General features: G+C 48.7%; 1 protein-coding gene across 1 annotated transcript; it reads left to right on the top strand.

Annotated features, from left to right (window-relative positions):
* Window positions 1–2,190: 2,190 nt before the first annotated feature.
* On the top strand, window positions 2,191–12,521 carry MARCO (macrophage receptor with collagenous structure). Its single transcript, XM_058028216.1, has 15 exons — window positions 2,191–2,452; window positions 4,283–4,384; window positions 4,761–4,997; window positions 5,724–5,759; window positions 6,687–6,722; window positions 7,089–7,196; window positions 8,486–8,593; window positions 8,679–8,723; window positions 9,269–9,367; window positions 9,463–9,516; window positions 10,040–10,084; window positions 10,238–10,345; window positions 11,534–11,575; window positions 11,877–12,053; window positions 12,328–12,521. The coding sequence occupies exons 1-15, from the start codon at window positions 2,191–2,193 to the stop codon at window positions 12,456–12,458; spliced, it is 1,590 nt and encodes a 529-aa protein (XP_057884199.1). The 3' UTR covers window positions 12,459–12,521.
* Window positions 12,522–13,870: the final 1,349 nt, after the last annotated feature.

The following is a 13,870-nucleotide window of genomic DNA, read 5'->3' as shown; positions in this document are numbered from 1 at the left end:
CTTTGTGATGTTTTGAAGCCCATCTGCAGAATCATGGGTTCAGGTATCAGGAAAAGGGGCAGACGGTCACCTTTCCTGGCCCTCACTTCAGTCTAGAGGCAACAGCAGAAATGGTGAAGATTCCTGCACCAACCTACCCCGTGTTGGCCCTCTATGCCACACACTTCCTTGGAGAGGAGTGAAAGCCTCCTGAATGCTGCACATTTATGCCTAAGACAGTCTGCAATCAAATAGATGAGTTTGGAAAAATTACCAGCTTGTGGGTAAATGGAGAAACACCTCTGAGCTAGGATATCTTCTCATGTGAGGGGGAAAAAAAGTCTTTAAAGAAGCACAGCTTCAGTTTTTTCAGGATAAATGGCTATCCTGAGGAGGCTGATGTCTGCCCAAGCTCCCTGGCAGAATCACTGCTGGGAGGATGCTGATGTGTTCAGCTACTGCCAGGCTGGAGTTTGGTGCTGCGTCCCTTTGCTTTGCCATGAGCTCTTGGGGGTGGCAAATGCCTGCAGAGGACAGCAGTGATGGAAGATGAGAAAGGTGGTGGGCATGGCCAGGGACTTTTTTGCACCACCAGCCACTTCCAGGCCACTTCCTTTTCCCATTAGCAGCAGTTCCCCCAGGCCCGTGACTTTGAGGAGCTGTGGTCAGTTTGTAAAACTTGGTTCACATGCTGGTGCACACTTAGAGTGAGAACATGAGGAGCATCATCTGTATGAATGTAGGAAGGAAAGGGATGAGCTGGAGGACTACAAGCTCTTCCTTGAGTGTCAGGGGAGGCAGGATGAGCAGCAGGAGGAGAGGGACCAGAGCTTTCTCACAAACAGCCCAAAGGGTAAGGCTGTTGGCCCAGCATATGTGTCCCATAATGTCCCATAATCTGTTATTCCATAAATAGCCTCATTGCTTCAGCAGAACATCAACCTAGGGAGACTGCCCTGAATCAGCAGTTTCTTTTCTTTTTTCCTCTCCTGATTGCAAAATCAGAGCTGACCTATTGCTGCAGCCAGTGATGGTGCAGTGAGAAATGAAAGGCAGCAGAAAGCAGGACGGGAGCGCGCACAGAGGCTGAGCCAGCATGTTGGGACACAGCTCTGGCACAAGGGCGTGGCCCAGACCCTCTGCACCTCATGCATGGGAAATCTGCTGCCTGTTTGCAGAGGCTGACATCCAGACAGAAATGCACCACAACCTCCCAGGCAGCTAAATGCCCGGCCAAGCTATGAGAATGTGGCAGCTTGCAGAACTGCATGAGCCTGCATCAAATAGAAATGAAGGTTTCACCAGCTGGGTAGCCAACTGCAGCTCATGACTTTCCCCCCAAAAGTGGAGGATTGGACTTCGAAACCCAAAACACTGCAGTTCAGGGCTGTCAAATTAATGGAATCTACCTCTGTTTCACACCCATGCCAACTGGGCCACTGAGAGTGGCACGGCCACAGCATGACCATGAATCATGTGAAAACTTATCCTTGAGCTCCTTTCTCAGGGAAGGAGGGCACAAAGATCTCATTGCACCTTTTGTCTTTAAGCAGGCTTTCGAGAACTACATCTGCCAGCTTATTTTTAATACTTTGAAATGAAATGGATTCTACTAGAAGTATTATTAAAAGCCTCTCTGCTGTAAATCTGCTCTCTGCATGCACCTGAATCACATCCATCCCTATAAACACCCACTTGGCAGCACAAGCACAGTCATTCCCAGCTCATCACCCAGCAAGAGTAGATGGCTCCAGGCTTGTGCAGAGTGGTCAACTGAACCACCAGAACCATCAGAAATGGGCTGGATTTGAGCCCTTACTCCAGTGAGGAGGTGATGCCGTGATGGGAGATGTTGCACAGGCATTTTCTGTGGCTCAGCTGATTGGTGGTAACCTCTAGAGCCTCCCTAACTCAAGGGGATATCTGAGACCTTCACAAGGAAGCAAATTATCAAAATTCCTACACAGAGTGTAGCAGAATGTTTAAAAATGAAGGATTTCTCTTCCTCCCTCTCGGGTACAAACCAGGTCACAGCTGCACAAGCATATTTGAAAGGAGAACACAGAAGCAGATTCAAAAATCCCCACGTATTCGTGGTCTAAGTCTTTCAGAGATTTGTGCATCAGGTGCACAACAGAGGGCTTCACTCTGCACCGTCAGGGTGAGGATCTCCAGCTCAGCCCTACCTGAAGCTCTGCCACACTTCACTCCATGGCCAAGCAGAGCAGTGAGGAGCCAGGGATGGACACAGCATCAGGGATGGACACAGCCCCGGGGATGGACACGGCCCCGGGGATGGACACGGCCCCAGGTGCGGACACGGCCCCGGGGATGGACCCAGACCTGCAGCCCAGGACCAGGAGGTGTGACAGTGACTGCCTTGCTCCTCGCAGAGGGCAGGACGTGGTGCTGGCAGCGTGGATGAGGAGGGCTCTGCCCAGCTCCTACCAACAGCTCCTGCCTGCGGGCCCGGGTGAGTCGCTTTGCTTTGCAGAAGTCAAACCCAGCACAAATGGAGATGTCAGAATGCCAAATGCCAGGGGGAGTTTGACAGGATGAGAGCAATGAAATGGTGAAGAAGTAGGAATTGTGTCTGTGGGTGTGAAAAACTCATCAGGGAGGAAGCAGGAGCTGGAGAGACCTTTTCAAGGAGGCTGCAAGTGCCTCTTCTCCATATCATCCCAAACCCATTTGGGTTTCAGCATCCCCCATCCCACCATCATTCACTTGTTTTTAGGATCCTCCTGATCCTTTCCCTCCTTGCACTCGAGTCACACACAGCCACTGAGGGGTCACCGTGGTGCACATTACTGAGAGTTTCACTGTGACAAAGTCCTCAGCCTCCCCTCCCAGGAGAGAGATGGCCAAGCCAACATTGAACATGGAATCTTCTGGGCTACCTGAGGAGGATTGCTTGTGTTAGAAACAAAATGTCCATCTCATGCCTAACTCTGCCACAATGCAGAGATGCTGGACTCCAATTGAGCACACAAGAGCATCTCAGCATCTCAGCTGTGGGATTTTTTGAGGAACTGTTCAAATTACCACATCAGAGTTCTCAGCAGTCTATAAAAGCTGAGCAGATAGGAAATGCATATCAGAAAGCATATCAAATCAGGAGGAAGAGGGGAAGTGCCTCCAGTTCTTTATTGTCCATGGCTTTATGATAGCCACAAGAAATTTGTGATGAAAATTACAGACAAACACGGGGAAGACAGAAATTCGAGTGATATGAACTCTTTCAGTATTTCAGAAAAGATTGGGTTTGCCTCACCTGCTATCACAACCTTTCAGATAAGTGGTAAGATTTCTTTTTGTTCAATGGATTTATATGGATTTTATCTGGTCTAAAATAACATATAAAAATGAAATACTAAATGCTTTTCGCAGCAATTTTGCTAGTAAATTAACTGGCATTTAAAAGTAGAAGTATGTCAAGCTATCCTTTTATAGCAAAAAACTGATGCTGAGCATCAGAAAAAATCAGTTATTTTCCTGTCTTAGAAAATGTCTAATTTTCTTGAGTAAGACTTTCATGTGTAATAGTTAAGATACTAAAATCACCAGACTCAATAAAAAAATGTAAGTTCATGAATTTTCAGCTGAATATAAAAGCTTCATTGCTGACTAAGCCATTCTATAGTAAAACCAATTAAAATATTGTACTCTTTTAATACTAAGACTTTAAACTCCTGATTACATTACTTTGAAAAAAAATAAAGACCTCAATTGAGGGTAACTTACTGGATGTCTGACGTAGTTACCAATGCTTCTGAAATACTTTTTTTCCTCCCTGAAGGCCAAAATTCAACAAAGCCATTTATTTCCTTTGCACTTGCTGGTAATGATTGATTTTACATCTTATGACTTGTTTCAATTTGTTCTGCAGATCAGCTTACTATGGATTTTTCATTTGTTTTGATGCATACATGCATCACTGTTGGAATCACACGTATGCAGTGCTCAGGATGGAGAAGGGATTGCTTTGAGCAGTCCTCTGAAAGGCAGCCTGGGACAAGTAAAAATCATGGAAACGGGGAGTTTATTGGTGCAGAAAGGGAGAAATCACCACACTCACATTGGATTAAGTCTTGATGGAGCTGAGCTGGTTAAATTAGCAAAGGAAGGGATGGCCAAGCAGATTGCAGTGCAAAGCCTGGGGCAGAGGAAGGCAGCATGCCTTGCTCACACAGAGGGACCTCGCAGCTCCACACCTCTGGAAAGCCTGGAGAGGCTGCAAGCACGCAGAGCCTGTAGGGCAGAAATGTGGGAGAGTGTCTACCCTTCCTCTCTTGGTTTTTAGAGCCTCGGAGCCAGAAAAAGGCATCCACATGCTGCACTCGGACAGCGCTGAGCCTCTACCTGCTGCTGCTGACGGCCGGCCAGGGGCTGCTCATGTACAAAGGTAAGGCCACAGCCTCCCCAAGGGCTGGGCATCACAGGAGAGCTCTGCTGGGTGATCCTGGGGGCACGGGGGAATGAGCACACAGGTCTGAAACCTCTGAGGGAGCGAGAGGCTCCTCCAACACCGGCGGGCAAAGCAGCGGCTGCAGGAGCGATTCCCCAGCCCGTGTGTGTGCTTTGCATCTGCAAAAGCACTCCCAGCTGCACTCCTGGCTGCAGCAGGGGCTGGCACACAAAAACCACCTCCCCGGGTCAAACAGGGGTGGTCTTTATCCCCCCTGTCCCCCCCAGGTGCTGGGGAGCTGCTCTGCCAAACACCCATTTCCCAGCCGGAGCGGGCAGAGAGTATCCACTGCATGGGCTTTTTGTTTCCTCAGTGTTTAAGATGCAGAGAGAGATATTGGAACTTCAGGAGCAAAATGCCTCCTATACAGAAGAGATTCTGCAGCGTTCCTCTGCCAGCCATCTGGCCTTGTCGAGAAGCCCCACTTGGAAGAACTTTCTCATGGGACAAGAAGCAAGCTGGAGGAGAAGCTTAGAAGAGGAAATCACCATAATTAAAAGCAACAATGCAAACCTGATGATGAGGATGAGCAACATCACCCTGGTTGCAGGTATGGCTCTCCATGCTGGCTCTGCAGCATTAGTGGAGCTGAAAACCCAGTTTAGATGATGCAATAACTAGGGCAAGATTCAATCTCCCTGCCAGTTAGTGATGCCCCCATGCCCAGGATGGGAGTCTACTCCAGACCAGGGAGTGTCACAGACATCTTTTATGAAAAATCTTTTTTTTAGGATTTTTCTTCTTGAGAAGCTGAGAGGCTTCAGGAACAAAATGTAAACAATGGTTATCTGCTGCTGTGGAATGCAACAGGTGGATCTGTGATTGGTCTCATGTGGTTGTTTCTAATTAATGGCCAGTCATGGTCAGCTGGCTTGGACAGAGAGTCCGAGCCACAAGCCTTTGTTATCATTCTTTCTTGTTCTATTCTTAGCTAGCCTTCTGATGAAATCCTTTCTTCTATTCTTTTAGTATAGTTTTAATATAATATATATCATAAAATAATAAATCAAGCCTTCTGAAACATGGAGTCAGATCCTCGTCTCTTCCCTCATCCCAAACCCCCTGTGAACACGGTCACAAGGGAGCACCTCTGTGCAAACCCCCAGGTCCCCTTGCAGCTGCACACACAGCTCTGGGCTCCTCTTCCCTCCTGTGACTTGTAGGTTTGGGCTCTAGGTGCCCTCCAGAAGGGTTGTGTCTCCAGCCCACACCTCAATCCCATTCTGCTGGGCTCCTCACTGACTACTGAAAAATACCCATTCAATATTTATTTCAGGGCCTCCTGGACGCAAAGGAGATCCTGGAGTACCAGGTATGTTGGTAACTGAGCCACAACTTCTCCTCTTTCCCTCTTCTTCTTTATTTCGTCTAAGAGACCTTAAGTGAGGATTTGGGATTTCAGCCTCCAGACCCGGGCCCTACCCAGCGTGCAGACACCCAATCTCATGAGGAGACCTGCTGTAAAGAGCAGGTGTAAAGCCTGTGTGGAGGCTTTCCACTGCTCCTCCAGGAGCCTGGGCCAGCCCAAGGGCTCCCACAGAGGTCCATGCCCACCCTGTCCCTAGGAAAGCATTGGCACAGGCTCAGGAACGAGCTGGGTGCGAGCTCTGCCCTCCCCAGCCCTGCACAAGCTGCTGCCCTGGGTGCCTGGGGGTTTGGTAGAACCACCACAGGAGGTAAACATCTCCAGACTGTGAGGATGCAGCAGGTCCTGATCTAATGCTGGCTCTGCTTGGAGCAGAGTTTGGGCCAGGCAGCAGTTTCCATGATCCTGTGATGATGATCTAAGATGCAACCCTTGTTAGGTCGGGTCTGTAACTCATCCATCCCTACTTCTTGGCTACACTGATGAGATTTTCTGAAGGGAAAAAAAAAATTAAAAATTGTGTTTTCATATGTTCCTGGCTACACTTAGGACGTTGAAAGAGCACCTCCTGCCAAGCAATGTTATTACACATCAGAGCCCAATTGTTCAGTGCATTTTCATGAAAGATCTCCCCAGTGGTCCCCATGAGCTGCCTTGGCAGGAGGACAAGCTGGCCCCTGCCCAGCTGAGCACTCAGCTCAGCTCCAAGGACTTTACTCAAGTGGTTGTTCTGGCCCCTGCCAGCTGAAGATTGGCCTCACTGGTGACTGAAATCATGTGAGCAAAGGATGATTTAAAAAATTGTCTCTTCTTCTTGGCCATTACTGTGAATAGATGATGTGTGTCAGCTGATGTATGTATTTTACATCCCAGGGTTACGGGGACCACCAGGGACAAAGGGAGACCGAGGTAAGGCTTTTTTGACACCTGAATTACTTCTGTGGATGAACATAAAGTGGCTTTATGGATGATTTTATGAGCAATCTTGTCCTCAGCCAAGGTGTAAGTGAGTAAGAATGTCATTGGAGCTGAAGGAAATAAGCCTATGTAAAGCTAATGTGAGCAAAAGCAAAACTTAGCTGGAAAAAAAAATCTTATTTTAAAAGTCAGTGTGCAACAGTCACTGTGGGGCAATTTCCCACTGTCACCAGCACCGCTCTCAAGTGCACAGAGAGTGGAGTTTGGCTCAAGTCACAGCTGTGGTGGGTGTCCTGCTGCTGGCACTGACTACAGTGGCACCCCAGGAAGCATCAGTAAATGGTGTTGTCCCTGCAGGCACAGATGGAGCCCAGGGGGAGAAGGGCAGCAAGGGAGCTCCTGGCCCTGCTGGCCCAAGTGGTGGTCCAGGAGTGAAAGGAGAAAAAGGAGAGATGGGGCTTGCAGGTAAGACTTCTGCACTATCTTAATATTTTTAATGTTCTCACACATATTTCTTATTAAACTCATTCTACATAAAACACCAGGGGAAGTTTTCATTGGTCAGTATTCATAAAAATCCAAGCAGTCCTGAGGTTTGCTAGACAGTGAGGGAGCTGGATGAACAGGACACTTGACCTGATCTGAAGGGGTTTAATTTCATGTCATGCTTCAGCAAATCCCCCAGAGGAGGGCTGGGGGAAGAGGCCATGCAAAATGTTGGTTCTGCACCACAGAAGTCTCTTTACAGAGTGACCTTTGTCTAATGAAAGCCACAGATATTCAATTATCAGCCTACCCTAGATTAAAGCAGTGATGTTTGCAGTAGGATTTCTATGGTATAAAGTAATACAATATAATTTATATGCACAAGCATGTGGATGTTAATCCTCATTTTAGTGGAACACCTTTCTGAGAGCTTTATGAGCATCTTACATAAGCCTGGCTTTGTACACCTGAAGAAGAAGAGCTATGCCACATGTTTGTCCCATGTAGCATGAATTATGGATAGCTGTTCCTCAGGGGTCTCACATGGGCTGAAAACAGGAGAGGAAAAGAAAGCAGGTGATGTGTGTGGTGCAGAGCAGGCAGGACAGCTGGACATGTTGATAAGAGCTCCCTCAGATCTTCCATCAGCTCCGGAATGCCCCAATGCTCTCATTAGCACAGGATGCTCCAGGACAGAAGAGTGATGGTAGGAGGAATACCAAAAGGCAAGGACTTTGGGATAATTCTAGAGCAGAAAGATGAAGGAGAAGTCTTCAAATGAGGCACTTTCAAGTAACTCAGCTCTTTTGGAGCATGCTGATCACCTGTTCAGAGCAGGCAAGGTTAAGGGGAGATGACAGAACTCTCTGGAAGAACAGGAGTGGAATGTGCTGCTCTGTATCTCCGCTGTGTCTGGAAGAAGGGAAGCATTCAGATGCAGTAAGGGATATTTAACCGGAGGAGAAAACATTCCAGCAGGAGGGATAGTTTGGGGAATAGATTGGGGAGTTGTCATGGCAATCCTTTAACAGCAGGCCAGAAAAACATCTGGCCAGGGAGGCTGACAGGGCCAGAGGTGGATCAGACAGGCCAGCTCTGTCCTCCTGCAGCTTCATGGTGACAATATGGTGTCACTGAATGGCAAACACAGGCGTGAGGCCAAACCTTGCTGCTGATGTAGCCAGACAGAGGTGCTCCACACGCTGCAGAGACAACAAATCTGTTGGTTTTTGCTTTAAATTGCATGTATGTGCTGTGCTGTTTGCTAGGTCCCCAAGGACAGAAAGGTGACAAGGGCGAGAAGGGAGACCCCGGATTCCCAGGAATCATGGGTCCTAAGGGTGAGCAGGGATTGCCAGGAGCGCCAGGTGCCCAGGGTAAGTGCAGAGGGCACAGTGGGACAGGGTGCAGGGCTGCCCCACCGAGGGGCTGCTCTGCACTGATGCCAGGGTGTCCTTGCAGGGAGCCCCGGGAAGCCTGGACTGCCTGGGCAGAAAGGAGAGGCAGGTAAGCTGTGCAGAGGGTGCCATTTCTTGTGGAGGCATCATTCCGATCTCTTTAATGTGGTGTTTCATGACAAGGAAAGCTGCAGCTGGTCTAGATCCCAGCATGGGTAAGAGAAGATGGTGATTAGATGAAGAAACCGTGCCAACATTTCAATGTCATCCAAACTCATCCAGCAGCCTTGGCTGTCTCTTGTGGGCCCCACTCCCTGTGCAGGAGACTGAGAGGGAAAGAAGGGCCGTGGCCTCCTTCCTGGCACCTGTGCACACACAGGGGCAGAAATTGGCTGCTCTTTTGGGAAGAACTTGTGCATTTCAAGGCTGGCAGTCAGCCAGGACCTGGTTCCATGCAGCCCTTCACTCCAGATCACCCCTGGCTGCATCGCTAAGATTAGCACTGCCAGGATTGCAATTTGGAGACAGCCAGTGTTTGTTTTGCCTTCACAAGGCTCAGCTCAGTGTGCAAGGGCTGGTGATTGAGCTGTCTGTCTTTTGATCTCCATGTGTTGTGTGACATTTCATTTTATGCTGCTTTCACTCAACCTCAAGGTGCAGCTGGACAGCTTGGACCTCCTGGAAGTCCTGGCCCTGAAGGCAGACCTGGTCAGAAAGGGGAAAAGGGGGACCAGGGCCCCAAAGGCAGCCCAGGTACAGCCCTGCTCAAAGCTACAACTCATTGCCCTCCTACTCTGGCCTCACTTTGCGTGATGGGTTCATCTTTACTGATTTCTTTTTGATTTTAGGAGCACAAGGCATTGCTGGACTCAAAGGTGCACAGGGAGAACAAGGAATAGCAGGTAAAGGAGAATAAAACAGGTTTTGGGTCCACAACACACATCAGGCAGACATCACAAAGGGAACTACACCACCAAGAGCAGACCTCTTGAGTTTTCTTCTTGGACCCCCAGTGCATCCTAGGATGCCATGGCACACCTGGGGCTCTGCCAGGCTGCTGGGGCTGACTGCTCACCAGAGGCTTGGTTCTGCCATCTGTAATGTGTGTGAGGGGTGATGGGGCCTGAATTTTGGTATAAATTGAAAATGTACAAACAAAGAAGCAGTTTAAGATGAACTTCAGGAGAAGATGTTTCTCCACTGCCTGTATTTTCTTGTTTGACATGGACTGCACCGATCACGATGTGAGATAAGACACCTGATTCAGAAATAGATGCTTATAGTGTAGACACCAAAACTAGATGAGTTAAAATCAATTGTAAATACTAATTTGCATAATCTTTCATAAATGTATAAACATCAGTCTCATTATTATATGTTTGTTTATTTATTTGTTTGTTTGTTTGTTTGTTTTTATGATCTTAGGACCTCCAGGGCAGAAGGGAGCAAAGGGAGACCAGGGCCCAGCAGGTAAACTCTTACAGCATGATTTATTCTGATACAGAGATGATGATGCAAAGCACTTTAGGTGCCACTTTCCACTGTTCTGCATCAATGTGAAAGGTTTGTCATGTCCTTTCCCTGGGAAGGGACAAAGGCAATGACTTTTTGCTTCCCACCCAGGCACCCCAGGCCCAGCTGGTCAAAAAGGATCCAAGGGGGATTATGGCTCTAAGGGTCAGAAAGGAGAACCAGGACTAAAAGGAGCCAAGGGAGAGACTGGATTTACTGGTAAGGCTCTTTCCACAGGGTCTGTGGAGCTGGTGGCACATTTGGGTTTGGGGCTGCAGATCAGCCTTCCTGGCAAAGGAATGTGCAGGGTGTCAGCTGTACACCCTGGGAGCTGTGTCAAAAGACATGCAAGAACACAGAGGCATTAGGTTTTCTCAAATCCCTGATTTCACAGAAAACTGGAACAGCCCATGTTCCTCTTTGCTTTGTCCAGAGACATCAGAGACACCCTGTGCCTGGGATAAATCCCATGTAAACACTCAGGAACATGCAGTAGTGAAGCTGTTGGAAACACCTAACAGTGAGGCTATTTAACTACACCTTGCTAACTGTAGGACACAAAAGTTGTTCAAAAGGGCCAACACTACAGCTGCTCTCCATCCTTAACCCCCTCCCTTCCAATCACAGAATGTTTCAAAAAAACATAAGACCTGTAGTAATAAAAAGGAAAAAACAAATGGTTGTTACCACAGCCCATGAAAAACAAACAGTGCTCCAGATGCTTTTTTCTTTTAATTGTTCACACAGAATCCTCAGAAATAAAATAAACTAGGTTCTGTGTAGGACTGCTCCATGCATTCCTCCTCTGGAGCTTTGCATCTGGACGATGGAGCAAGTGTAACTGGGCTGGCTCCATGCTCTGGGTGCATCTCCTCTCCTGGTCCCAGAAGGAGAGAGCAATGAGTGCTTTCTGGAGGTAGCTCTGGGGAGAAGAGCTCAATGGGTTCTTTCAAACACCCCTACCCTCAAGACCAAGATGCTCCACAGAAATGTGGAGGAGTGCTGAGAGCACCTTTCTGCTCTCCCTGGAGATCAAATCCCAGGATGCAGGTCTTCCTGCAAGCACTTTGGGAGACACCATGCCTGCTTCTGGAGATCCCAAAGTCTGTCAGAGATGTCATTTTACAGGTAACAATGGGAATGAGATACATTTCCCATAAGTGAATGAATATATGGCATTTTGAAAGTGGCCCTTTTCTTGGGTTGCACATTGGGAATATTTTGCTGTATGTTACTCTACTTTTCCTGCCATGTTTCTTTTAAATACCCTTGGTCACTTCAGGTTGTTCATTTTCTACAAGGGGAGGAGCCTGGACATCTCTAACTCACATAAGTATTCAGAACTAGAAAACAACCAGATTTTTCCACAAGCAACTGTCAAATGTTTGCTTTTCTAATTTGAAACAGGTTCCCCAGGACTGAAAGGGAGCAAAGGGGAAAAAGGACAAGGTACTGGATTTTACTTCCTTTCTCATTTGCCTTCTGGTATCAGAGCTACCTGAGATCAGGACCAAAATAGCCCCTCTGCTCATGCTGGTTAAGCCAAGGAGTCTGTGCTCTGAGCTGCAGCCTGGTGTGTCTAAATGCAGGAGGGCTCTTGAATTGTTTGTATTTGAGCCACCACAAACCTCTGGTCCCACCCTGGGGACGGGAACATCCCTCTGGTTTGGTGGTCACACTTCTGTCTGTCAGTGCCTTTTTCCTTATGCCTGCATGACCCATGGAGTTATTTTCTCCTCTGAATTCTCAGCTGGCCTTGTCAATTACATACGAATCGCGGGTGGAGGCAGGAGGGGCCGTGTGGAGATCTTCCACGGAGGGTCCTGGGGAACCATCTGCGACGACGGCTGGTCCCTGCGCGAGGCCGGCGTCGTCTGCCGCATGCTGGGGTTCAGCCGGGCTGTCTCCTTCTTCACAGCCCCAGCAGGTGAGTCCACACCCCCCCCCCCGGCCTGCCATGGGGCTCACACACACACAGAAAGCACCACAGCAAGGCCACCATCTCCTCGTTCCTCTTGGGATGAGCTGCGTGTCAAGGGCTGCGTGAACTGTGCCCAAGTGCTTCATTTCCAACAAACCAACCACACAACCCATCACACACCCACTGTCCACAGGGCTCTCTTCAGGAAAAAAGGCATATTCCTCTCTCTCCCATCCCATCCAACAGTTTTTTGTCTGTTTGTTTGTTTAATCTTCCAAAGGTACCGGACAAATTTGGCTTGATGATGTGACTTGCACAGGGAGTGAAATGTCAATTACGGACTGTAGAAAGCGCAACTGGGGTGAAAATAACTGCAGCCACAATGAGGATGTTGGGGTGGAATGTTCTTGATGGGACATCGAGTCTGTCCTGGGAGCTGCCTCTGCCTCTGCCCTCCATGGAGCTCCTCTTCATGATGCAAACCCAATTTCATCAGGCTGTGCTTCTGTGCCTCTTTACCAGGTCATAGAAATATTGACAAAGAAAGCTGAATTTTTCACAAATCAATAACAGTTGCAAGACCCACAGGTAACCTGAAACATCCCAGCTGTCACAAAACAATTGGAGCTCAGGCATGTGAGCCAGTTCACAGCTTTTCCAGCTACCTGACATCAGCTCATCTGCAGGAGCTCACACGTGTGTGACCTCTAAGTCCACAGGGGAGGTGATGGTCCACATGAGCTCAGTGCAGTAAGAGAATAGGATCAGTGTGCAGAAACCTGCACTTACTGCAGCTGAGCCGGATAGCCCATCTTCATCATGCTACAGTTGTGAACCTGAGCTTAAAACCACCAGAGAAGTGCATGCACCCAAGACAGCAGATGCTCAGAAATCCTCAGGTGATCTCTCTGGCATGCAAATATAAGTGTTGTTCAGCAACTACGCTGGTCACACATTAAAGTGCAAAAAAAAGTGCCTGGGATCTAGGTGCCACACTACCCTGCTTTAGCACAACACTTATTTTTAACCTTGGCTAAGTCTCTTGCCTTCTCTGTCAGCATTTCCTAACCTGTCTCCAGTAGCAATACCCCTTACTTACCTGGTGTATAAAGCGAAGCTTTTCGTGCCTTTAGAAATTAGATGTTCCAGTAAAACAAAATGATGAGAAATAAAAAAATACAGCAAAGCATGAATAAGCTATCAACTGGCGTTAAATATAAATAAATAAATAGATAAATAAATGGATAAATAAATAAATAAATAAATGCTCGAATAGATAAATAAATAAAATTATACACAAAGAAATAAAATTATACACACATACACCTGTAGATATTAGGGAGAAAATACTGAACTGGGCTTTCCCGTATCGCACGGGATTGATGCAGTTTGGACAAATAAAGGTGTCCGTGCGAGGACAGGCGCCGGAGCCATCGCGGCGGGATGCGGCGGGAGCTGCGGGCTGAGCCGCGGGCGCCTCCCGCGCCCTGCCGGTGCCGCCGCGGAGCCGCCGCTCTCCGATGCTCCTTGCCGGCACTAAGGGGAGCTCAAGGGCCGCTGTGGGGACCCGCGGCTCCGGCCCGGGGCTGCCCCGCGCCCCCGCTGCCTTCCCCCGCGGACATCCCGCGCACCCCGCTCGGCTCCGCTCCCCCGAGACCCCGCCTGGAGCGACAGCGACCGGCGGGAGCAGCCAGGGCGGCCGCGGAGATGCTCCGAGGGGGGAGCGCCTCTCCCTGCAAGGCAGGCTGAGAGAGTCGGGGCTGTTCAGTCTGGAGAACAGAGAGCTCTGAGAGCGCCTTCCAAGTACCTGCAGGAGAGCTGGA

Source organism: Melospiza georgiana, chromosome 7 (assembly GCF_028018845.1).
Source record: "Melospiza georgiana isolate bMelGeo1 chromosome 7, bMelGeo1.pri, whole genome shotgun sequence".
NCBI classification, from domain to species: Eukaryota; Metazoa; Chordata; class Aves; order Passeriformes; family Passerellidae; genus Melospiza; species Melospiza georgiana.
Note: the sequence above shows the minus strand (reverse complement) of the source record. Positions and strands in the feature narration are given on the sequence as shown.